Genomic DNA, 26,144 nt, shown 5'->3' with positions numbered 1-26,144 from the left:
TTATAATATAGTGGAACCTGGATAATTCGAAATCTTCTTTAATTCAAATATTTATCTTCGTCCCTAGCATTTAGTATCCAAACAAAGGTAAAAATCATGGATAATTTGAATTATTGAATTTATTTTGGATAGTTCGAATTTTTAAAGTACCAAATTAAGGTAAAATAATTTTATTCCACAACAGAAAATAGTTACAAATTCATCAGAAAACAACATTTTACTACGACATTTGGCAAAATATTACGCCAGACATATGGGGTGTAAAACGACACATCCCTTCTCCCTCCCACCCCGCCATAACTCCACTTACTCAACATTGTGACCCCCTTCCCTCCCCCACCTGCCAAACTAACTTCCAAATTCTAGTGACACATTCTGTTGTGCAGTGTCTTTTTTTAAGTGATTAAAAGTTTTTACGTAACTTTAAATAAGTGTAGTGATAGTGTCGTCGACAAAATCTCAGACCTATAAAACTCTCACTTTGGCGAAAAAAATAGCGGTGATCAAAGAAATGGAAAAAGGTATAAAGAAAAAAAATGAAATTTCAAAAGAAATTGGAATCCCACCTTATCCACCTTCCCAAAAAAATTCTTAGTAGTGCAGTGAAAGTTGATAAAGAGAGGAAACGATTATAAGAACTATAAGACATCCCTGATGTGGACCAAATGCGTATTAAAGTGGTTTAATCAGGCGAGGGACAAAACAATTCCTTTGAGTGGTTCCTTATATATTTGTTGGTTCCCTTAGGCGAAAGCCGAGCAATTTGCTCAGGAATTAGGAAAACAGAATTTCAAAGCTAACAATGGTTAGTTAGATGGTTTCAAAGAATATAAAAAATTTCATTCAAATCAATCTGTGACGAAAGTGAAGCCGTCAACCAGGTGGAAGCCAACCAGTGGAAACAAGATTTAGAATAGAACAGAGATGAGTGTGGAGCAGATGGTTGAGTCTGACATTTTATCTTTGATTCTGACTGTGTTTTGATGGAAGATCATGAGCCCAGTGAAGTCAGTCTTTAACTGACAAACTCTCTTTCGAGTACTACATAGATCCAGAGATAAATTTTACTCATTTACTAATTTCTCATGATTATTAATTTATGTTGTTTGCAATGAAACAAAAAAATATACTACAAATGCCTATTTTCTTATTTATAAAATATGTAAAAGTGCTTAACAGTCAACTGCGTTTTATTCATAACTATAATTCTTTCTTTTTTTTCTCTCTTAGGACAAGAAGCTTATAAATTGCACTTAGTCCTGTAAGAACCTTTCCACTGCTTCCGGAGTGACAGGATATTCAGGATGGGGAAGGTTGGGTCCGCCTCCTATCGAGATACATGAGGAAGAATTAGGGCACTACATCTCAAAGTCATGTCTCCCCAGAAGAAGGGGAGGTCAGCTCTGAACCAGCCTCTCCAGTCAAAGTAGGCAGGGGGTGGCACACCCTTGTTAAGGCTAGAACCTCTGAGGTTAGGGAACAAACCTCACCAACTCCAACAGTCATATCCCACAGTAGACTAGACCTATCGAATTGCCCATGAACCCCAGAATCTCGACATTTGCAGTTAGTGGTGTGCCGACCCTGGACATCCATAAGGTTGCCCAGATTTAAGTGACACACCGGTTTTTGCTGTGCCCAGTGGTAGGTTCAACTGGAAGGTATAAACCAGCCATAAGTGATCCCTGCTGGGTATAAATGTTGTTTTACACCACTATTAAATTGTAAGTTGTAATAAGTTAAAACCAAGTTAAATGTTTTAAATCTGTAAATATAATTTTCTATGACATTAAATTTCAATTTAACTGGCCCAAGTTAGGGACTTTATCTGTCTCGAAGGAACTTAATACCAAATTAATCCTAACTATTTATTCATGATTTTTTAGTAAACAATTACCTAATACATCAACGTGTGCATTTACAGGCTGAAACATTTCCTCAAGGATCTCTCTCAAATTTTCTAAAGAAGAGGATGTGAATGAGTCACTCCGCTTCACTGGGATGAATTTATTCAGTCCAGGCAAACCAAAGCAAGTTTCCATGGATGGTAGTTCCTGACAAGTCCTTGTGATCTACACATTAAATCTGAATTAAAAAGACATTTCTATAAATATGGTGAGTTAAAATATCCTGTAAATTTTAACTTTTTCTATATTTTGGAGAAACACACTCTTTTTATTAATCAATTACTCTTGGACTGTTAGTTATAACTTTCGGCACAATATTAAATTTGGGCCATTAAAATATTTTGAAGATATTTAAAATATTTTATAATCATTAAATAACATAAAGCATGGCATCTACACATCTACACTTGACTCCGTCCAAACTTCATGGCGTCACAGATGATCAAATACTGACACTCAGGTCATAGACATCAGAAAAAAAAGTTAAATACTAGTAGGCTGTAACAGGCCTATGCTGGGTACCTTGAAAGGACAGGTGACACAAGATGGCTAGAGCGAGTTTTGGTTTAGATGGTTCAAGGATGGCAATTTTGACACATACAATAAGGAACATCAAGAATGATGGCCAGAAACTTTTAAAGATTAAGAATTGGATTAATACATCAGAGTAAGATTCTTGCTAAACACAAGAAGAACTTGTGGAAATTTCTTAAGGAATAACAAAAACAAATATTTTTCAAATTATAATGTTCTTTGAGTGAATTTAGAAACTAAATTTTAAGAAGTCTTTTTAATTCGGAGCTGGAGTGGCACAGATAATCAATAACAGTGTCTGGATCTGTGGAGTTCAAAATATCAGCTTCTGCATGCATTAACAGTAATGATTCTAAATTTTTATTTGTCAAAGATGATCTAAATCTGGGTTTGATAAGTTCAATTAAGAAAATGCTCTTTCGCAACACACAAATCAATAGGATGGTTAGAAGAAATACATTTGAAAATTTTGGGTGTACATTTTATATTCTAATATAATTTTATATGCACACTCGATACAAATGTTGCATGAGACCTACGGTTTGAACTGGATCTTGTGCTCTTTGTCATCATCTTTTTTTTATCATCGTCATCGTCATTGATTTTCTCGCCTGAGACATCTTCATACTCATAGTCAGTATTCATATTTGTATTTGAAATCTGAGGCCATACATTCATGAATGAGATATGTTCAATGTTCAAAAGTAGTTCTCCTATTTACTTCAGTACTTTAGGAGAAAGAGATTCTTGAGATTTGAATCTTTTGTGTTAAAACAGGCAGATCCAAATAGAGCGATTTTTGCTGCACAAAACGCCTTTCCATTGTTTGGATAGCTCTATCTACAATTACAAAGAAATCTTTATTTTGAATTCTTCTTCAAATCAAATCAAAATGCCTTTATTTACAAGCGTTTCTCAGTACATACACTGTTTTGCAGAACAACTCAAGTCATTTAATGGCCTTAAATACTAAATAACAAAGACTTGTGATTAAAACTAAAAGGAACAACATTGGATTATACTAAATACTAAAACTTATACACTAACAACTTAAATACGTTATTTATCAACACATATGTAGTCCTTAAGTTTTAATTTAAAAGAATTGCAACTGTATTGCTTAAGGCTAAGGGGGAGGTCATTGTACAATTTAGGGCAGAAATACGAAAAACTTTTCCTCCCGACTTCATGCCTGACTTTTCGAAAGTCAAGAAGGTAGCCATGGCGGGTACTGCGTTGCGAGACCCCCTCCCGGAACAACAACCGCTCGCTCAGGTACTGCGGTCCCTGGTGTGATAGGACCTTGTGGACCAATGAGCAAGTCAACATCCTGCAGACGGACTCCACTGGTAGCAGGCTGGCAGCATCTCGAAAGGGGGACACGTGATCAAAACGTTTCAAGTTGAAAATGAAACGCACCGCAGAGTTTTGAAGTCTCTGAATACGTTCTACGTCCCCCCACGAGATGCTGTTACCATAGGCTGGATAGCAGTAATAAATGACGGAAAAAACCATCGACTGCATAAGCTGAAGCTTCGCAAATTCCGGCAGTAGAGATCTGAATCTGTATAGACCTCTTAATCTGCCAAGTGCACGTTGTATGACATAAGTGACGTGTTCAGAGAATGTTAGATCGCTATCAAGCATGATGCCGAGCGTTTTCACCCTGTCACACAAGGTCAAAAACTCCCCATCAAGAGCAATCCCCACACCACTGTCTGTCAAGGCCTGTATTGTGTTGTGTGGTATAGTATGAAGGACAGTGCACTTGCCTACATTGAGCTTTAACCCGTTGTCTACAGACCATTTACTGATGTTTTCAAGATCAGAGTTTATATGGGCAAAAGCCACCTGAACTAAGCTAGGGTCATAGGACAAATGCAACAGGCAGTCATCAGCATACATATGAGCTGTACAGTGTTTAATACACTTTGGGAAGTCAGAGGTGTACAGATTAAACAGTACAGGACCAAGACAACTTCCCTGAGGCACACCTCGCTCCCTACTTAGAGAGGCAGATGCCTCGCCCTCAACCCTTGTCACCTGGCTTCTTCCTTCAAGATAAGACTTCACCCACTCAATAGCGTTTTCTCCAAAGCTGTAATAGTGCATCTTGGCCAACAATATTTTGTGACTAATTGAGTCAAATGCCTGCAAATAATCCAACATAACAATGGAGTTGTATTTTCCACTGTCTTTAGAGTCAATCAAATCTGAAAATAAGTTCATCAGGGCAGTGCAAGTGCTATGATTATGTCTGAAACCAGATTGAGTTTTAGGAAGAATGTTCTTATCATCCATGTGCTTCATCAATTGCTTAGTCACAATTTTCTCCAAAATTTTGGACATCGCTGGTAAAATCGATATTGGCCTAAGTTGATTAACACTATGAGGGGTGGGTACCTTAGGTAAGGGATGAACTATACTTTCTTTCTATCTTTGTGGAAACATGCCTTCAGACATGGACTCATTTATCAAATGTGTGATGGCACCTAGTGCATATGGACTCACGGCTTTAATCATCTGAATAGTAATTTCATCGCTGCCCGCTGCTCTGGTTTTTATTTCATTCATTGCTGATTTCACGTCCTTGTCAGTGACTGCATGGAAGTTAAAATTAACGGCATCATTATTTATCCTGTTCGAGTTCAAATAAATTACTTTTTCTTCGCTAACCTCATTTGCACTGCCCATCTCAACAAAGTATCTGTTAATATCATTTATATTCAAATTATGAGGCAAACAGTTATTGGTAGAATTTCCAACTACATTACATTTCTTGAGGCACGTCCAGAAATCTTTTGGGTTACTTGAAGATGATAATTTTTCAGTGAAATATGCCTTTTTTTGCTTTTCATATCATTAGGTTCAATTTATTTCGTGCCTCTTTGTACAGTTCCCAGTCTCCATTAGTTCTGGACTTCCAATATTTTCTGTGCAGTTTATTTTTAATTTTTGTATTCTTAATTATTTCATATTTCAAACAAAAGGGGCGTGTTCATCAAATACCTTTTTAATATTCCTTGAAATAAATTGTTCAATATTATCTATTCCATCTTCTATTCTTCAGGAGAAGAGAGTACTGGAAGGATTATAGTCTGTCTATTCAGTAGTATCATACAGTCGCAATACTCAACCTGGCGATTCGGCATAACCGACTTAAAGCCTTGTCTTAGAATGATCTAGATTGAATTATAGTAACTAAAATTATTGTTTTGTTTACTTAAGACGGTGTTAAATGGGACATCATTGAAATCAAGTTAACTGATCAAATGGTATTGTGAATGTAAAATTTGTCAGTTTTGTAACACGAGGATGCCAAAAATTTATCACACGAGGTGTGAAGTATGAATCTGAGATGTACTATATGAAATTTGAAGTGAAAATTTCAACTTCTGTTCAAGTAAATAATAGAAACTTGAGCCAGTACCATATGGTATGGATAGAATCTTAGAAGGGACAGAGTCAGTAACAATGGCTAAAAATGTAATAGCATACACTTAAAAAAAAAGAAATTTAATAAAAAAAGGAATTAGAAAAACATTTTGTTTTGATCAAATTAAAAATAACAATGAATAAGAAAGAATATTTATATTCTATTACTATAGCACATATAAACAATTGTCGTAACACATAGAAATATTTATTATTTATATACGATATTTCAATCCATTGGGACCCTTTCTGGTTATTTCATAATCTTAGTATAAATAATGTTAGGGTATATATTACTCTAATTAATCATAGTACATGGAAGAACTCACATTATTAATGACATTGCAGAAATTATTGAATACATCTTCAAAAGAGGGGTCTATTGCAACTCTGTGGTTGCAGATCATTGCAGTAATGATGAGTTGAGGAAACAGAGCAGGGTCATGTAACACATTCAGTAGATGATTCACTGTTCGACGTACACACTGCTGTACCTATAGACAGAAACATTTAAATGCAATGCTCTAATTTGAGTAGAACTCTTGTCTTGGTTTCGAACATATTAATTCAAATATGAAAATATTACTTTTAAATATTAACAACAGAGGTTGCAGCATCAGTTTTACTATGATACATTTTAAATTACATATTCTCATAGTAATAATAAGATTAAGGTATACAGTGTTAATTGTAAATACAATATTTACTACAGATATACGAGGTGTGTCCAAAAAGTATTCGACTTTGACGTCTGGCATGAACTGATGTTACTCGGCGGTAACGGCAATCTGGTCCCCTTCAAAGTACTCCCCTCCACAAGCCACTACCTTATTCCAACGCTCCTCCCACTTCCGGAAACACTCCTTAAATTCATTTTGCGGAATGGCTAACAGGTCCTTCGTTGCATTTTGTTTTATTTGTTCAACATCATCAAATCTTTTTCCTTTCAAAGGAGTTTTTAATTTCAGAAATAGCCAGAAGTCACAAGGAGCTATATCAGGACTGTAGGGAGGCTGTCGTGTTTGACCAAAAACGTTGAATAAGATTTGAGGAATGAGCTGGCGCGTTGTCGTGGTGCAGGATCCAGTCATGGCTTGTCCACAGTTCAGGTTGTTTCCTTTGCACTGCATCTCATACCCACCTTAGGACCTCAAGATAATACTCCTTATTCACTCTTGGCCTCTTGGAGCATATTCTTGATGAACAACGCCGTTCTGGTCAAAAAAAACTGTCGGCATTGTCTTGACATTGCTTCGACTTTGTCTTGCTTTTTTCGGCCGTTGCTCTTCACGAGTTTCCACTGTGAAGATTGAGCCTTTGTTTCAGGGTCGTGGCCATAAACCCATGACTCATCACCATTAATAACTTTTTAAATAGCCCTGGGTCACTTTTTATCAAATCCAGATTGTCCTGTGCGATTTCAAGTCGACAGTTCTTTTGGTCTTCTGTCAGCAGCCGAGGAACAAATTTTGCCGAAACACGTTTCATTTTTAAATCTTCGTGTAAAATGTTACAAACTGACAATTTTGGTATTCCTTAATCTTCTTCCAGCTCTCGGACAGTCAATAGATGGTTTTCATTAATTGCTGCTCGAACACGTTCAACGTTTTCAGCGTTTCTGGCCATTGAAGGCCTGCCAGATCGGTCATCACTCTCCACTGATATGCGGCCATTTTTAAACCGCCTAAACCACTCTTTTATTTGTGTATTGCCCATAGACACGTCACCATAAACTTTCCGTATCATATTCATTGTCTCTGATGCTGAATGGCCAAGTTTTAGGAAAAATTTAATGCAAATACGCTGCTCAACACGTTCAGTCTATTGAAATGCGACGCACACACGGCAGTACTGTACGGAACAGAGCGCTGTGACTCACTGAGTGCCCGGATCGTATTCAATGCCTAATATGGGAAGGAGTAGGCTCACCCCTCCCCTCAAATAACCAGTTCGAGCCGGTCGGTTACGCCGCAGCCGTCTACTGGTCGGTGGTCGGATACTTTTTGGACAGACCTCGTATATACAAGTTTTGTAGAGTTAAAAATTAAGTATAACTCAGTCAAGATTTCATTACATGTACATATACCTATAGTAGTCAAAAATATACAGGAATATTTTAAATAATTTCTACATAAAATATAAAAATACAAAATTTACAATAGAACATACAGCTTTCAGTCAGTTTAAAAAACAGGTTACACATTCATACAAGTTAAACATATCTATTTCCTATATATATCCTATATATATTTTCAAATGGCTTCCAAAGCCACTGAAGGCTTTGGGAGCAATTTGAAAATTTTGTAAAGGAAAGGGCTCATCCAAAAAATAAGTAATATTGGAAAAGTGTTCTTTTACTAACTAATAGTTATAAATCATTGATGTTATCAATAAAATAAACGTTATCAAAAAGAATACTATTCATAATTCATATGTCATTTGTATTTATATTACAAAATAGAATAATATTTTATTGACCAATCACTGAGAAAATTAAAATCATCAGTGAATAGCAAAGTAATTAATTAATTTAATGTTGACAGATTAACTTTACTTGCTTTCTTTGATGAAAATTCCTTAATGACATTATCAAAGTTGAGGGCAGATAGCATTTCTGAATTTGCATTGAAATTAGTCAGGTTTGACAATCTGGCATCATGGACGAATTACATGGCCTTTAACTCTTTTTGAAATACTAAATGTCCTCTCACCTGATGTATTTATTGATATGATGGATGAAAAATTCTCAAATCTATATCAATGTTAAGGAAAAGAGTGTCAGTTGATACATAATGAGATTCAAGAATTCACTAAGAAAATGATGCTCTTTTATGTTTAGATTAAGTGGCTCTAAAAATGGCTTGAAATGAACAAGTTCTTCTCCAAAAACTGAGACAAGGTCAGTGGGATACTTTTGTATCAAAACGGAATCTCTATCCTGAATTTCTCCATTTGTCAAAGCAAACAGTTTATATAAGACACCAAAGACTTCATTGTGCTCAAAAATAAAATTTTTTATCTGTTGTCTAGCTCACTAGAAACGTTGTGGATTATGACAAAATGTATTCTTCATGAAAAGTTTTTCTCTTTTTTGTCCTTTTAGAGTCTAGATCATAAGGGACAGTCTTACTTTTACACAGCTCCATGCCCTTTGCCTCGTAATGATTAAACCATTCTCTAAACCTTGTATAGATTCTTTAAGGGGTCTGTATAAACTTAAATTAACTCCAAGGTCAGTGTTGATGTTTTACACACCGTTACATGCTGCATTAGGGTGTTTAAGTATATTATGCAAAAACACAAGTAATAAAGCTATTTCTATTCTTCCAAACAATTTACTTTGACCTTTTGCTGTGGACCTGGATTCTTGTTTTTCAGAGATTTTATAAGGACTTTATGAAACTCCCAGTAATAAAGCAGTAAAGCTCTTGATGCCTGCCATTTGGCAGCTCGACTTGTTATATTAACTCTTATGTAAACATAAACAGTTTAGTTGCTTGAAGACAGCAGTTAGCTGCGTGTGTGCCGAACACAGAAGAAAATATCCAAAAAGTTATGAGTCACAATTTGTGCTTGTAATTCCTGATATGCCCCAGATATATGTACAACATTGTCATTTAATTGGCATCTAATATCTTCAATAAAAATGTCCAATAATGAAAGTATTCCAAGGCCAAGTCTGTTATTTCAGCACCAGAGTTGTTTCCTATCCTCAGTAACATAACAAATCTTTCTACAGCATAGCCATTACTTAAGTTAATAAGTCACAATGAGTCAGGGGTTGAATCAACACTTATTGAATAATAGTATTTGCTTCCTTTAACTCCTCAACAACTGTTGAAATAAGCTTATCAAATATTATTTAAATAAATTCATTACATATTTTTTTTGACAGATAACTTGTCTTTCTATGATCACGATCGCCTTGATTTTGTGTATGGCTAAAAAGTCATTGTATTCAGATATCAACTCAAGAATTCTTTAGTTACCATTAGCACTAAGAAACCTAATTACGTGAACAACTCTAGTTAAAACCTTGTGCCAATAGTCTACTTCGTTTACATACTGTTGGTATTACTGTGTGCTGGAGAGCAGAATCGATTTTGCCAAGTGCTTTGTTTCTCATTATGTAAGACTGTGTTTTAATCCTATACTGAGAACTTTTCTCATTTTGTGAAAATCTGTAAGTATTTATTTTACAATCGTTATATCCTTGAACAAATGCATTTTTAGAAGTACCTGCATGGAAAAGCTTAACCTTTGGTCGGGCGCTTCGATTTTGAAATGCGATCGGGCGCACCAGGAAGTTACCTCCAGGTTTAGAATTAAGTGCAAATACGTTATTCCAAAAAGGTTTATTTAACATACACGCAATAAAAAGTGTATTTATAAAACTCAATTGTTTGTAGAAAAGCTCCCTAAATATCTGATGTAAATATATTCGTTAAATAAAATACAAATGTAAGCAATAATTTATTAAATAAGCTAACATAATGATATCACATGTATCACTAACTTATATTTATCTAACAATATAACTAAACATAACTAATGAGTACTATTAAAACTTAACTAAACAATACAAATTAAAATAAGAATTGAAATTATAAGATTTGAATTTACAAGATTTGAACAAAATCAGCAATAAACAAAAAAATATTATTTTTTGAAGTTAGCAAAAATGACAAAAGCGCTACTTTGTTTTCTTTGTCAACTATAAAATTAAAATATTAGACCATATTTAATTAAGCTAATGCAAACATTTTGAAAAACTTACAAAAATGGGTAACCAAATTTCCTTAGCAAACTGAACTACTCACTAATGTCTTCTTCGGATGGCACACGAGACTCAGTGCACATGACACAGATAGCTGGAGCAGTGTGCTCTCTGCAAATAAAAAACTTGCACTTTGAACACTGGGTCTTGGAAAGACGATGTCTTCTCCAATCACAGCTGTAACATCTGGCCGATTGAACGTCTTCAGGCGGGGCAGTTCTTGTTGGACGTGGATCAGCAATCTCCATGATTTTACAAATTCTCTGTTTTACATTTGCTGGTGTGCTCCTGGTAGTTATCCTTGAGCGCATATGGTCTTGGCACAACTCCTTAGCAAGGGTTCGTAAAAAGATTCTTCTTTAATTTTCGGTTCTTTGGCGTTTTCCTTTAGTATTATGAAGGTGTTTAGTGCTCCTATATCCAACAGAGAGTAGAAAATTCGCATTGACCAGCGATTACAAACTCGAGCAGTTGAATAGGACTCCTTGTACTTATTCACCGTATCCGCTCCACCCTTACTACTGTTGTAAAATAAGACAATTTCAGGTTTCCCTACAGTTGGAGAGTTTGGGTTGTTGTCAACTGTATCATCATTGTGTAGAGTCGATACAAGCACTACATGTTTTTTCTTGTTGGAGAGAAAGGATACCATTGTGCATTTGTCTTTGAAAGCAAACATAGAACTGTTAACGGGTCTGTGCTTTGTTTCCAGAAATGCACTTGGAATCTCCCGCTTGTTCTTTCTCAAAGTTCCGACCATGGTAAGACGATGATCATTCATTAGATCGAAGCATAATGGTACAGAGGAGAACCAGTTGTCCATGGTGACGTTTCTTCCAGATCCTGATATGGGCTCGATCATGCAGTGTACAACACTTCTCGCAGAATTATCTATTTGGTAAGGACCAGGGGGTTGTTTTGCCGTGTATACTTCTAAATTTCCTGTGTAAAATGTTTTTGCACATACTAGCGCATAGATCTTGAGTCCGTATTTTGCTGGCTTGTTTTTGATATATTGTCGAAAACTGCACCTTCCACGAAAAGATTCCAGCATTTCATCTAAAGTTACAAACTCACTCACTCTGTAATGAAGTTTGCAATTTTCAACAAATTCTTCAAATAAATCCCTTATCGGAGCCAAATTGTCAAGTTTCTGTCTATCTTCTCTACTTGTGATGTCGTCGAACCGCATTGCAGTGAGCAGGAACTTAAATCTTTTGATAGACATTGCACATCTAAAAAATTCTACACCAAATCCATCGCTACTCCAAAGCTCTTCAAGTATCTGGTGTGAAGATTTCATGACACCTGCCATATACAAAATGCTAAATACACATTTTAATTCCTCTGGTGTGGTTTCTTTTGTGTCTCTCTCACGACTGTACCGTTCCTTGTTACTATTAATCCAAACATTAGTTGATTGTAAAATATCTAAAATCATGGAATCTGTGAAAAACAAGCTCCAAATATCTAAAGCAGTTTTAGCGTCTTTTGCTACACCAACAGTGCAACCCATCCTCACTCTCAGTATGTTTCTGGCAGGTGTTCTACGTTCTTGACTGGGTTGCATATTCCATAACACTTTTCTGTTCCTGCTAATATAAGCTTGAGACCCATCTGCTTTTGTGACAATATCACCATGCAAACGATTATGAATAGGGATATTATCAAGTTCATCAAAATCGTCTGACATATTTCCTAAAAATACACCACCTTCTTCATGCCCTTGCACCTCATTACCTTCCAGCTCCTGAGTAAGATGAACATGTCCTTCATCGTCGTCAGATCCAGCCACATTGGTGTCTTCTTCATCCGATTCGTTGAACAGTTGTCGAACAAATGCACCAGTAGGTCTTCCTAGTACTTCATTTTCTTCTCTTTCGACACTAAGCAGAAGCCTAGCTAACCTGTTTTCCTCACTTACATCCATTGTAACTAACAATAAAAATTATAAATGTTACAGAACATACGTAAAACTGTCTACAAATAAGATAAAAAACGAATTAAAACTTTCTTTAAACACTTTTAACAGCAATAAATAAAATAATCACTAAGTCCAATCAATAGAACATTCATGATATTACGGAACACGGTTGGTCGCACAGGGAGTTTACCTCCAGGTATAACTGTTACACGCACAGGGAAGCAGCCTCCAGCCCCAACGTAAATACGTCCTCACACTGACAAAAAAGAGAAAGCGGGAAAACCGGCTGGGTGGTCGATCGATAAAGAAAGGAGTGGGGATGGGCAAAACTGGCGACACTCAAGGTCACGCGCTTTTAAAGATATTTAGAAAAATAGAGCAACCTCGAGCTAACCTCCAGTATGCGCCCGATGCAGGGTCAAACAGGACCCAATAAAAAGAGCCTATAGTGTATGAATAGATTAACCCTTTTTTGTAGTTGTCCATTTTATAAATGAGTACAGAATATAGTTTTGTTGGCATACCTGCAATCTTGTCTTGTCTGGATGAATACGCTTAAATTTGGAAAATTCACAGTACGATATTTTTAACAAGTAATGTGGCAGATCTTTTATATCCCTAAAAATGGCAGGGTTAAATGTCCCTAAAAATGGGGATCCAATAAATCAAGATTAGGATTTTTATTTTATATTCTAAATTCATGGGCATATTGAGTATCCTATGTGAATATGAAACTTCAGTTTCAGTAAAACTACAACTAGGCCTACTATTTAAAATAATATTTTCAGAAATATCAGTATCAGTACTTTGCACAACTGTTTCAGACTCTCACCTTCAGATTCACAATCACTGCAGTAAAGTTCATAATCTAATACTGTATTTTTAACGTCAATAGTTTGTGAAACAGATGAACTTTTAAAGTACTTATTTAACCTAAAATTATTTTGTAAATTTCTATATTATTCAAATGAGCATCATCTTTAGACTTTTAAAACTTATGTTTGTTAGGCAGAGTGTAAACTTTACTCATAGTTGATTATTCAACTATAGTTCTGCTGCAAATGTTTGTTAATCGTTCACAATCACACTTGTGTCACTAGTCCAAATCAAGTTATTTTAGTCACTAGTAACTAAAATAACTTGTGTAACTAAATTTTCAACTCACTTGTTACACCATCTCAGCTAAACTTGTCATCATTTTACAATAAGCAAACCTCAAAATAATCAACAGTTTGACGTAAACGCATTGACTGGTGTAGCGGAAGGTCGAGGGAGGGAAGACCTACCCATCACAGGAAACCTGAAGACTTATTTGTAAATCCACTCCTGGATCTATAATGAATGAGACTGACTACTCTCGACATGAGTAAATCTGATGCTATTACAGACTTGACTCCTGGAATTTGAAGCCATGTTCGTCTCAAGAGATCGAAAAAAAGTAGATGACAAATATGCTCAAAATGAATATTTAAACTGTTTCAACATCAGAGACATATAGATTACAAAATATAAAAAAATAGTGTAATCCAGGTTAATTTGAATTCTCATTGGCTCATCAGGTGAACAATTGAGATGAGACAATGAGAATGCCAATTCCCTGAATTACCCTATATTTTTAATAGTTTTTTTATAGTGTTATTTAATCTAGGTGTCTCTGATGTCAAAACACTGTAAATTGTTTATTTTGAGATTCTTTGTTATCAAATTTTAACTCTTCAGACCAACATGACTCCAAATTCCAGGAGTTAAGTCTGTAATAGCATCAGATTTACTCATGTCGAGAGTAGTCAGTCTCCAGGTAATACCATCAGGTTCCAGATGCTGCATTAAGGGGAAGGTGAACTGTAGCTAAACTCGACATTCATATTGAATCAACCCTCCCCACCATAGCTATGGTGTATATAATATATTTTGTTTCATTACTGGTCTATACTAAATGACTACCTATTCTCAATATTTTGGTCCCTTATGGCTAAGGCATCTGTCACAGTTAATGTGTTAACCTTTCTAATACCATTATGCTTTCATAAACAGTTTTTAAATCATCATGAAATTACTGGTATTACAAAACTATCAGAATACACTTGTAACAAAACATAATGTTCATTTAAAGACTTAATTTACTAGTAAGATACCTGTATGGCTATAACATTAGATGCACATCGTATCAGGTGTTGCTGCAGTTTTTTTGGGACTCCATCTAATATACGCCTATTGAAATTTATCATGAGTTTCAGATACCAAGTCTTCGACAAGTAATCCTCAGATTTCTTTAAATCTGCATTAATGAGACTCATCAGCTGATCCAGCTCAAATACATCTTTGTCCCTGAAATATATATATAAAAAAACATGATATCAACACATTTCCCCAACAGTACTTTTTATTAGAAATTGTATGAGAGATATCCTAAAGTAAGCAGAATTACTTTTTACGGCTACATTTCATTTTGTTACAACAAAACCTTATTATATTGATTGGACACACACACACACACACACACACACACACACACACACACACACACACACACATATACTCTTCTAAGTACTTAAAAGTTTAAAGAAAAACAGAATATCCAGTGCTCTTGTTTTAATTTTTGAGTTCTCAGAACCCTTCATCAGAAACACACTGAAAAAAATTAAAAACATACAAACAGAACCCGAACCAAAAATTAAAAATATAACCAACATTAAATTTTAACAAATAATTACCATAAACAACAAGATTCCAATCAGCTGTATGTAGAAAGTTTATGAATGTTTACATAGAACTAAAAATATATTTATAAGAAGGAAAAGAGAATCATCTTAGGTTCAACCCATCAGGTTGCCTTGATTTTAAAATTAATTGATGTGCGATTTCAACATTTCTTAAATTTATCAAATTAGTATTTTAATTGGGATTTGGCTCTAAATGGTAAATTCCTTTTAGGCTGAAGCAATTTTCTAATTTATTTTGATTATGTTGAATCGCATGAGCAGGTAATGGTCTCTCATAATTTTGATGAACAACATCAAACCGATGATTGGTCATTCTCACTCTTAATGAAGTGATGGTTTTTCCAATATAGTCTTTGGGACAGAATTTACAGGTTAGTTGATAAATTACGTTTTTTTTAGTGCAACCAATGTTACCTTTAATAGGATATTCTTTTTCAGGTGTAATACTTTTAAATGATTTAGAATTTAATAACATCTTACAAATGCCGCATCTTGGCTTTTTACAAGGATTGCACACGTTACATTTGATGTTATTACTTTTTGGATTGCCTTCATAGTTTAATTTCGGTCTAGAGAGAATGTTTTGTAAATTTTGAGGTTTTTTAATAATTACTTTAGGGAGCTTAGAAAATAAATTTCTAGTTTCCAAAATAGGAAAAGAAACCTTCAGAATTTTGTTGATTTTATGAAGGCCAGGAAAATATTGAGTAATAAATTTAGGATCATTAGGAGCAATAGCACTGGAATTGTTTTTAGATGCTCTGATTTGTATATCAACAAGATGTTTTGGATACCCCTTTCAAAAAGTACATTGGACAGTTTGTTTATGTAGTTATGGAAGTCAGATTGATTGTTACAAAGATTTTTTGCTCTTATTGATAAACTCTTAGGCATAGATTTGTTTTTATGTGAACTGGATGGCAGCTGGTGAAATGCAAACATTGTTACTGTTGTAACATTGTTGTTTGTTACTGTCTCTGACATGAATTTTTGTTTTCAAATTATGATTTTCAATAAATACATCAGTATCCAAGAATGTTACTGAATCTGGTGAGATAGACCATGTAAATTTTAAAATACTAAATTTATTGAGATTAAAAAGAAAGTTGTTAAGTTCAAACATTATACATATATATATATATATATATATATATATATATATATATATATATATATATATATATATATTGGCAAACACACCACAGAAGAGTTTCAGCTAATATCAAGAGAAATCATACAGAATGTAAAACATTATTATTATCATTGACTTACAATTGGTAGAGTTGTGGGCAGTTTGAAGACTTGCTCTAAATATCATAGGTACTAAATCAAGAAACTTTATCATTATTTTTTGTAGTCCTCTATAAGGACTTTGGAAACTCATAGAGATCACAGATACAGTCATAGTGAAATGCAACAGTATTACATGTAACAGAGCCCTGTGAGACGGACAGGACGGATTGGAGAGAATGCCTGGTAATGGTCTAGGAAAGGTCCCCAATCCACCCCATATTGGTCATAAATACACAACTTTAAGTAACATACAGCCGAAATTAAAGATAATTCTGGGGGTTCATTCTATAAACATGATTTGAATATAAGTACATTCTGAGAGTCTATTGACTATTTATTATATTCATATATAAATAAATAAATGAGCTTTTGTGACTTCTGTTCTCAAATGAAAATGAAATATTTATTGATTAAATAAAATATGTTCAAAATTATCAACAAGATTCAACTGCAGCCAAGGCATCATAAAATTCAGGATATGGTTATATTTGAATGATTAAAATTAAAATATAGTTTTACACTTCACAATAGATTAGTAAGACATTCAGTGTGCGCTGATGTTAGACAAGTAAAATACTGCATAAGAGAGAAAATAATAAGCAGCATGCAAATAACTTTTAGTAACATTATTGTTAATATCATTTTAATATGATTTATTATTTGAATTATCCAACAACCGATCTGAGACGGTTGATCATGTTATAACCGGCCAGCAAAGAGAGATCAGATATTTTTCAGACAAACCTTATATATTGACCATTGTGGAGAGCCTTTTTCATGAAATATCTGTTGCTAAAGAGAAAAATATGTTGATATCTGTCGCATTAGCCTATGAAATAAGTTAAGATCATATATCACATACTCAGGCTGATTCACTAATATCATAAAACACAGAAAACAGATTAGCTATGTAACAGCAAAGGGTGGGCGGTTGCTGTTGAATAATACTGAAAAAGAAGACAAGAATATAAAATAATAAATAATATAAAGTTGGTTTATTGAGGACTAAGACAACAAAAATCCTAAGAGTGGATTTTTCACTCTTTCACTTTTAGCACCAAAGTTGGTCTATTAAATAGTATAGCAAAACTAAAAGTTGGGATTTTTTTACTCCACCCCTTGACAAGTAGATAACTAGAGCTGAAAGTAGATGCTTTTTAACTGAAGTAGGTTTCTCAGATCAGTGTATCAATATATTTTCCTGAATGTGTGGCAACAAGGCAAATATGGCACCAGAAATATAATTCATTTTAATCCGAAATGTTACATTTTGCAAAATTAAAAATAAATACCAGGCACCATTTCTGGTACATAAAGCATGTTTCGAGGCAAATGAGTTAAATTATGAAGAAATGGACTATCTAATTTTATTACATAGTATTACTAATTTTAAAGCATTGTTTTAACAATTTATACAAGAAGTAACAAGCATTTTATTATATCTATATCTTACCTGTACGTACTAAAGTCAACAAAATATTCAGGAAAGGCGTAATAACTTTTCTTTTGAATATTTCTAACTAATGGGTGTGTAATGAATAAATGCTTCTGTACCATTTTCCTTTTAGCACAGTATCGAGGGTAGTTTGCAGTTTTCCCACCTGTACTAAAAATAATATTAACTTACTGAATTGTCTTACTAAAAAGAAATATGATGATACTAACCATGAAAGTGTCAATTACTTAAAACAAAGATAAAGATACCAGTGTAGAGGCACTAATTTTTTATATTAAAAAACATTAAATAAATTGCAAATCAAGGAAAATTAATAATAGTATATGGTTGATCCTGAAAAGGTGGACAGTGTTTTAATACATTACAAATTTTTTAGACATTTTGATAGCTTTTAAGATTATCTGAATATGTAATAACAATAATTGAGTGTAAACTCAAATCTCGACAGCTATGCAAACTATTTTTTTGCAAATAATAACTGACCCTTCAATATTAGTATAATATGTTAAAATATTAAGCTTTTACAAATTAAATAGTAAACTTATTCATCAAAATCATATAATTTATCCTCATAGCAAAGAAATTAAATCTTACAAAAACAATATTTGCGCAGCAAAATTCATGCATAACTCATACTGTATGAGCTTGGAATATATTATTTAGCATTACAGTCACACAAACCCTTTTTCTATTCGGTATCTCTGAAAAATAAATACTGATTAAAAATATTTAAAATCCATTATAGGCTGGGCATATTCCATGGATGAGAAACTAATAAATAAACTGTTACAGATTATAAATAGTGTTTGGACCTTAGTTGATTTATTAGTTCTAATTTATAATAATATGTAACATATGACAGTTTTAATTTTAGGATGTTCTCAGTGACAATTCACATAATCACACATGATCAACTAAACACTGCAAAAATGTTTAAATATAGTGTAGAAATAACCGAATAAATAAACTTTTTTACTCCAAAAAGAGGTTTGTTTACTTTTTAGATAGATCTAAAATACAAATGCAGTTAATTAATAATAAGCTTAATACTCATTTTAATCTTCTTTCATTTGTTGGATCACAAGGTGAGGAGATTACTATTTCAAAATTTATGCCAACTTACTCGGAAAAGGAATTAATTAAATGTACTCTAAAATAAACTGCAAATAAGTTGTAGGGTAACAAGACAAATTTTAATATTTGTAACAAAATGTAATAATACATTTTTTTTAGTAGAACATATTGGTATGTTTGACCTCTAAAATATGACCTAATAAATAAACTGTTACAGATTATAAATAGTGTTTGGACCTTAGTTGATTTATTAGTTCTAATTTATAATAATATGTAACATATGACAGTTTTAATTTTAGGATGTTCTCAGTGACAATTCACATAATCACACATGATCAACTAAACACTGCAAAAATGTTTAAATATAGTGTAGAAATAACCGAATAAATAAACTTTTTTACTCCAAAAAGAGGTTTGTTTACTTTTTAGATAGATCTAAAATACAAATGCAGTTAATTAATAATAAGCTTAATACTCATTTTAATCTTCTTTCATTTGTTGGATCACAAGGTGAGGAGATTACTATTTCAAAATTTATGCTAACTTACTCGGAAAAGGAATTAATTAAATGTACTCTAAAATAAACTGCAAATAAGTTGTAGGGTAACAAGACAAATTTTAATATTTGTAACAAAAATGTAATAATACATTTTTTTTAGTAGAACATATTGGTATGTTTGACCTCTAAAACATGACCTAATAAGGCCCGTTAACACTTCAAAGTGTATCTTTCATATGAAGAGTCTAATAAGCCTTACTACTACACAAAAGATAAAATAACGTAATTAACATGAGATCTGTATTATTTGAGCTAAACTATATTACAGTAATGTACTTACTCTGGCTTAATAGGACTTATAATCTGTCGGCGGACTTCATCAGGATATTGCTTTATCATTTTGTATAGACCTAAGTCATACATTGTTTTTGAATAATCTTTTTTTACTTCTTCTAGGATTTTCTCTGCCAAATCTTTGTATTTTATAAACAGTTTTTTAGGTAAACCCTGTTTGGATGAAATATATGATAAAATTGATTAGAGAGAGAAAAGTTTCTTAATTCGAAAATGAGTATTCGACACACTAATAGCAAAAGTTTAATTAATTTTTCTAGGACTAGTACAAACTTTATAAATGTTAAAATCAATCTAAGGTAGGAGTCCCTGGCAGATAACTCGTAGCAATAATGATTCTTAGACTCTTCCGTTACAATAATACAATGTGTGGTGAAGAGGTTAGCATTGATATCTAAAACCTGAGCAGCGATTTCACTCACACACATGAGCACCTACAGGGAGAGCCAGCATTCACTATTTATAGTGATAGAATATAATCAATTCCAAATGGAAAGCAAACTATTAGCTTAATAGTATACACAAGATTAACTTTATTAAGTAGAAACATTCACAAAATAACACACATTTACTGGACAAAATGTAACTATATACAGACAGGTGCACAGAAACATCACTACAGCTAACAACAGCATTCCAGTAATAGTCTTTGAGACTTGGTCATTGCTGTAACACTCAAGAGAGACATTTTGTAGTCAGGCAGTATGATTTTCATGGTTTTAGTTAATGTATAAAATATTTTAACCAAAGTTTTAGTTGAGTGTGTTGAAATGGGTTTATAACAATAACTACTGGATTAAGAAAAAAAACTTTTATAAAGTACTTTAAATTATTCCGAAATTTGGATAAATGCATTTGGAACTAGGAAGAAGGATAACATTCAATCAAAATTATTCAAATAATCTGCATAACATTTCTTTGTTAAAAACTGTAAAGGTTGGAAACAATTATATAAGAAATCCTTAAGGGTTAACCCAAGAATAAAATTTCTAAGAGTAATATTTGATAACAAACTCATGTGACAAGTTGAGGAAGTTATCAAAATGCTACTGTATCCCTTATGATTTGTTTGGAGATTGATGGGAGGACATAGGGATGCAGCCCAAAAATGTTCAGTTGGATTTATACCATTCACAATATTAACATTATTACTACAAAAATGAGACAACTTCATTTTGACAGACAGTCAAGCTGCAATCAGAGCAACTCACTGGACTCAGTTCAGGAGCTTGTCATTAGCTCTGATACGGTGTGCAACAGTAAGAACATCCTCATTGATGTAAGGTGAAACAATAAACTAACACTCTCTGGGTGTTGGGACACACGGATGTCGCAAAGAATGAACAAACTGGCAAATTATAAAAAACAAAATAGGCTTCCACACATTTAGAAGCACCTAAACTAGAATGTGAACTGAGAATCTAATTTTATAAATTTTAACTCAAGGAAGGAGAAGTTAACCAAAGAAAATGTCTTTAGGACAGAAATTTGGTAACCAAATAACAACTCATTGGTATACTGAGAAGCTTATAAAACTCAACAGAACAAGTAAATAGTTCTGATGTACTGTACTTCCTTACAGGGAATTGTAGCTAAATAAACACATGAGGACGTTAGTTAGAAAGAAGGTATGTGCATATTCTGTCAGGATGGGCAAGAGAAACCCTACATCAACTGGTATAATGTGATGCATTAGCAAGGAGGCAAGCTAAAGTTCTAAACTGACATCACGATGAAGCAGAAGAGCTGCCCAGTCATGACCCTATATGGTAGTTAGGAGTAGGGGAATACAATGGACAAAATAATCTACAGATAATTCCGTCTCCTTTCCCTAAATACTCACTAAATTGACGAATACTCACTTGCTTAATATTTTTCAACCAACTGGGCAGAATATAGTGAACAACCGCCTCTCCTCCATACTCCTTCATTGCTTCCTGTACCATTTGAATCCCTAACGTTTTTTTGAATTCTTTTTGGTCCCAACCACCTTTTTTCATTCGTTTCACAAATTCATCAATCTTGGCTGTTAGTGCTCTTTCCTTTCTAAAACCAACAAATAAGGTATTCCAGCAGCTGATGCGACTACTTAATTAAATAATTTAGAACCATATATAAAAATTGTTTATGTTTCCACTTGTTTATTCAATTTCACAAGCGTACAAAATTAACCCTTAGTAAGCCACATTATAATGAATATAATATTAACTGTCCCAAAGAGCCCATCAATTGTTTTTTTTATTCACTTAAAGTTCATAGTGAAAAAATTAAATTTTTAAGAAAAACAAACTAGTAAAAAGAAAGGTGTAATCTCTAAGTTTTATAAGTAATAATATAACATAGAAAACTACTTTATAAATTAAAAACAAATATTTTAAACAAAGGACCACGTGAGTATGGAGTATGGAAACAAATATCCTTGACCGCTATCAACAACTTACTGAATATGTGTGGGTAGATGTCACTGAATTTGAAACAGATAATGGATTAATAAAGCTGCTGTATATTCGATTTTATACTATTGGCTATTAGCTGAGAACATTTGTATGGGCTATGTTTTGTTACAATAAATCTGCTCCAATTCAGTTATTTATTATTTGATTTAAATAACTTTGGGGTCATTAGGATAAAATCCTCTAAAAAATGTTATCCTTGTATTTTTTTTCGTCTTGTAATTTCTGATTTTAAGATATTCAATGTTAAAAAGTTTTAATGGCCGCTATTTTAAACAAACATTTGACCCAAAATTGGTAGAATTTAATTTACTACTTTTTAAGATATTAATTTGTTTATAAAAAACCCATATAGACAGACTGATGTTAATATAGTTGAGTAAAGCACACAACACAGAATCAAGTGAACTAATATATAGTAAATTCATTTAAAGAATTAGTATAGACTCATTTATATGATAAATTATTTTACAGTATTACCAAGATTTTTAAATCATAACTGAATAATATGATTTAAAGGAATAATAAATGGTGATTATATGTGTGGTGTGTTTCTGGATTTACAAAAAGCTTTTGACTGTGTAAATATAAATATTTTGCTTGATAAATTAGAAAAATATGGAATAAGAGGAACACCTCATGATTTACTGAAATCTTACTTAGTCTGTCAGAAACAGTTTGTCAGTACAAAAAATGATCAGGCTGGAGTCACATCTAAAAGAGCAGACATTAAGTGGGTGTGCCTCAGGGTTCCGTTCTTGGTCCATTGCTATTTTAAATATATATTAATGACATTGGAAATGTAAGTAATCCTAACCACACAATTTTATATGCAGATGACACATCTATAATATATAAACACAAAACTTTGGAGGATTTACAAATCATAGCAAATATACAAATTAATAATATAGTGCAATACTTTAATGAAAACGTTTTAACAGTAAACGCAAATAAATCAACAGCTGTAAATTTTACTTCAAATAAAAAATCTTCCTTTGAAATTCAAATAGCAGTTGGCAATTTAGTAATACCAATGTATGATTCTACAGAATTTCTCAGATTGATTATCAACAAAAATTTTAATTGGGATGGCCATATAACTACTCTCTGTTTAAAGTTATCTAAAGCAATATTTATGATGAGAAAAGTGTCAGCATTTTCCAATGAAAAAGCTCTTAAAATGGCATATTAAGCATTATTTTTTACTCTCAGTTGGTTTATGGTATTGAAATATGGGGAAATACATTTAAAAAGAACATTAATAACATTTTATTTATACAAAAAAAAAGCAGTTCGTTATATTTCTGGTATTGGCTCTAAGGATTCATGCAAACAAAAATTTCAAGAACTTCATATTATGACAGTCCCTCGTTTAGTTGTGTATAAACTATTGCTTTATATGGCTATGTCAAACAACTTAACATATAAAAACATCCACCAATATAACACAAGGGGCGCAAACAATATTGTAACTATAAAACTGACTTCCAAACAATATTCATTAGCCACATTATCTCTTGGACCAAAATAATGGAATGCACTGTGAAATAAATTAAGATTACTGCCATTTGGTATTTTCAAAAGACAAATTGGCTCTTTCCTTTTGGAACACCCATTTTATGAAGTGGATGAGTTTTTTGGGATTAATCATGAATTATTGTTGATCTTGGGAAATTCTTTTATCTGTGTTGTAATTAGTGTTTAATTAATTAATTGATTTGTTTTAATTGATTTTTTATTTATTTAATGTATTACTTCTTTTAAAGATCTGGACAAATTGGAGGATTGCATTGATCAATTAAAATGTACAATGTTGTGTTTTCAATGTGACAATGTATGTAATCTTTACCAGTAATAAATGAGTATCATTGAATGTGGTTATAGTATATATTGTAAATAATGTTAATATTTTAAAACTGGACAAAGTTAATTAATTGTTAAAACTGCATTTAGTTTTAAGATTTAGGTTAAGATAACTGATGTCACCGGTTTTGTATCTTTAATGTAAGACAAATATTATAAGAACCAGGAGTGTTCACTTCTGGCTGGTTCATACCTTTCAGTGGAACCTACAGTAGGTACAGCATAGACCGATATGTTACTTAAATCTAGGCAACCCTATGGAGGAGTGGCACATATCTAACCACAAATGTAGAGATATTAGAATTCAAGTATAGACTGATAGGTCTAGTTGACTGAGGGGGATGACTGTTGGGAGTTGGTTATATGAGACTCCCTAAATGTTATACGAGCTGCTGGCCTAGACATAAGGGTGTGCCACCCCTGTCTACTTTGACTGGAGAGGCTGGTACAGAAATGGTCTCCTCCCCTTCTTCCAAGGAGAAATGTCTGAGATTAATGCCCAAAATCCTTCCTTATAGATCTCAAGAAGGTAACCCCTACCCCAAACCTTACCCATCCAAGATATCCTGTCATTTCGGAAGTGGCACAAATGTCCTTTTAGGACTAATTAAAATTTCTCAGCTTCCTGTCCTAAGAGAACAAACTGCATCAAAAGAAAAAAATGTGACAGAAAAAATATAATGTATGATGCACTTCAATAATACTGACAGAAGCACAGACATATGAATACAAGGTGATCAGTTTGTCAAATTACTGAACTAAAAACATTCTCAACATGTTTCTAAAATAAATATTACTATAATTTTTTAACTTTAATATGTGATACAAGGCATTTCTTGGCATTTTTTAGATATTTATTTCTTTAATATTTATACTGAGGAATAATGGATTTTAAGAATTTACTTACAAGTATAAACATATAGCATTGCAACATTTTAAATGTAGAACTGTATTAAGTGTCTAAAAAAATATAACTGCACGTTAATTATACAAAATAGTACTTACAAATACACATTCACTTGGTGTTTCTTCAGCATGTTTACTCTGAACCTCATCAAGGGGTGTTTGGAAACATCTCTAGAGAGAATGTCAGAAATGTCAGGAATAGGAGTAAGCTTTGGTCTGATGACTTCTGTCTCTAAAAGCTTACGGATTTCTCTCTCCACCTCCACATCTACATCCATAGGTATAGTTCTGGCCTTTCTGTGATAAGTGCTGTGCTGGTTCATTCTAGTGTCCTTTGATTTACTCACTAAAACTCTACATCAAAACTAACTTCTCTGAGAAGATAAGTTTAATTAACTAACAATCAATAATATAATATATACTTATAATAAATTGTACTGCCATTTACAGGTTAACAGATATTCATCTTTTCAATTCATGACACAATAATAACTACACATTTCAGCTGTTTAGAATAATCAACTGTTTCTAAATAGTGGTAAAAAATAAATTGTTCATATTTTGTCTACATATTCTCTATACAAGATGTAAGTGTTAATTGAACACTTTACTGTAAAAGAACTTATTTATTTGTTATTTTAGATGATTTTAGTAATTCAATTACTAAATCATTTTGATAAGTACTGTAACTTATTAAGTTTATTTTAGTTCATTTAATACACTAATTACTTGACAATACTAATTCGTTTTGAGATGAATGAAACAACTAACTATATTATCTATTAATTCAAACTAATTAAGACAAAAACTGCACAAAGATATTTGTCTGAGTTTGGTATTATTTATATAGAATAAAAAATCTATTTCTTTATATATAGATCAATAGACATGATAGGTTTGTAGAGCATTTTATATCACACATTGTGTGAATTATGTAAAATAT

At 32.9% G+C, this 26,144-nt stretch overlaps 1 protein-coding gene across 1 annotated transcript; it reads right to left on the bottom strand.

Annotated features, from left to right (window-relative positions):
- Positions 1-1,567: 1,567 nt before the first annotated feature.
- Positions 1,568-25,669, bottom strand: LOC124361246. The gene is made up of 8 exons (XM_046815290.1): positions 25,301-25,669; positions 21,839-22,022; positions 19,963-20,129; positions 18,047-18,199; positions 14,713-14,905; positions 6,206-6,370; positions 1,898-2,072; positions 1,568-1,584 (listed from the first exon to the last, which is right to left on the bottom strand). Exons 1-8 carry the CDS (start codon positions 25,522-25,524, stop codon positions 1,568-1,570), a joined length of 1,278 nt encoding a protein of 425 aa, XP_046671246.1. The 5' UTR covers positions 25,525-25,669.
- Between the last annotated feature and the right edge of the window lie 475 nt (positions 25,670-26,144).

The sequence above is a fragment of the Homalodisca vitripennis genome, chromosome 4, assembly GCF_021130785.1.
Source record: "Homalodisca vitripennis isolate AUS2020 chromosome 4, UT_GWSS_2.1, whole genome shotgun sequence".
Classification (NCBI taxonomy): domain Eukaryota; kingdom Metazoa; phylum Arthropoda; class Insecta; order Hemiptera; family Cicadellidae; genus Homalodisca; species Homalodisca vitripennis.
This window is presented reverse-complemented; position numbering and strand designations above follow the sequence as displayed.

What these genes read in the sequence shown, in the direction of transcription:
- LOC124361246 (XM_046815290.1), bottom strand. Translation starts at nt 25,524, where the DNA reads ATGAACCAGCACAGCACTTATCACAGAAAGGCCAGAACTATACCTATG. An exon ending in GTTGACTTTAGTACGTACAG is followed by an intron (nt 14,906 to 18,046) that starts GTAAGATATAGA and finishes TATATATTTCAG; the next exon opens with GGACAAAGATGTATTTGAGC. An exon ending in TCTGCAATGTCATTAATAAT is followed by an intron (nt 2,073 to 6,205) that starts GTGAGTTCTTCC and finishes TTTAATGTGTAG; the next exon opens with ATCACAAGGACTTGTCAGGA.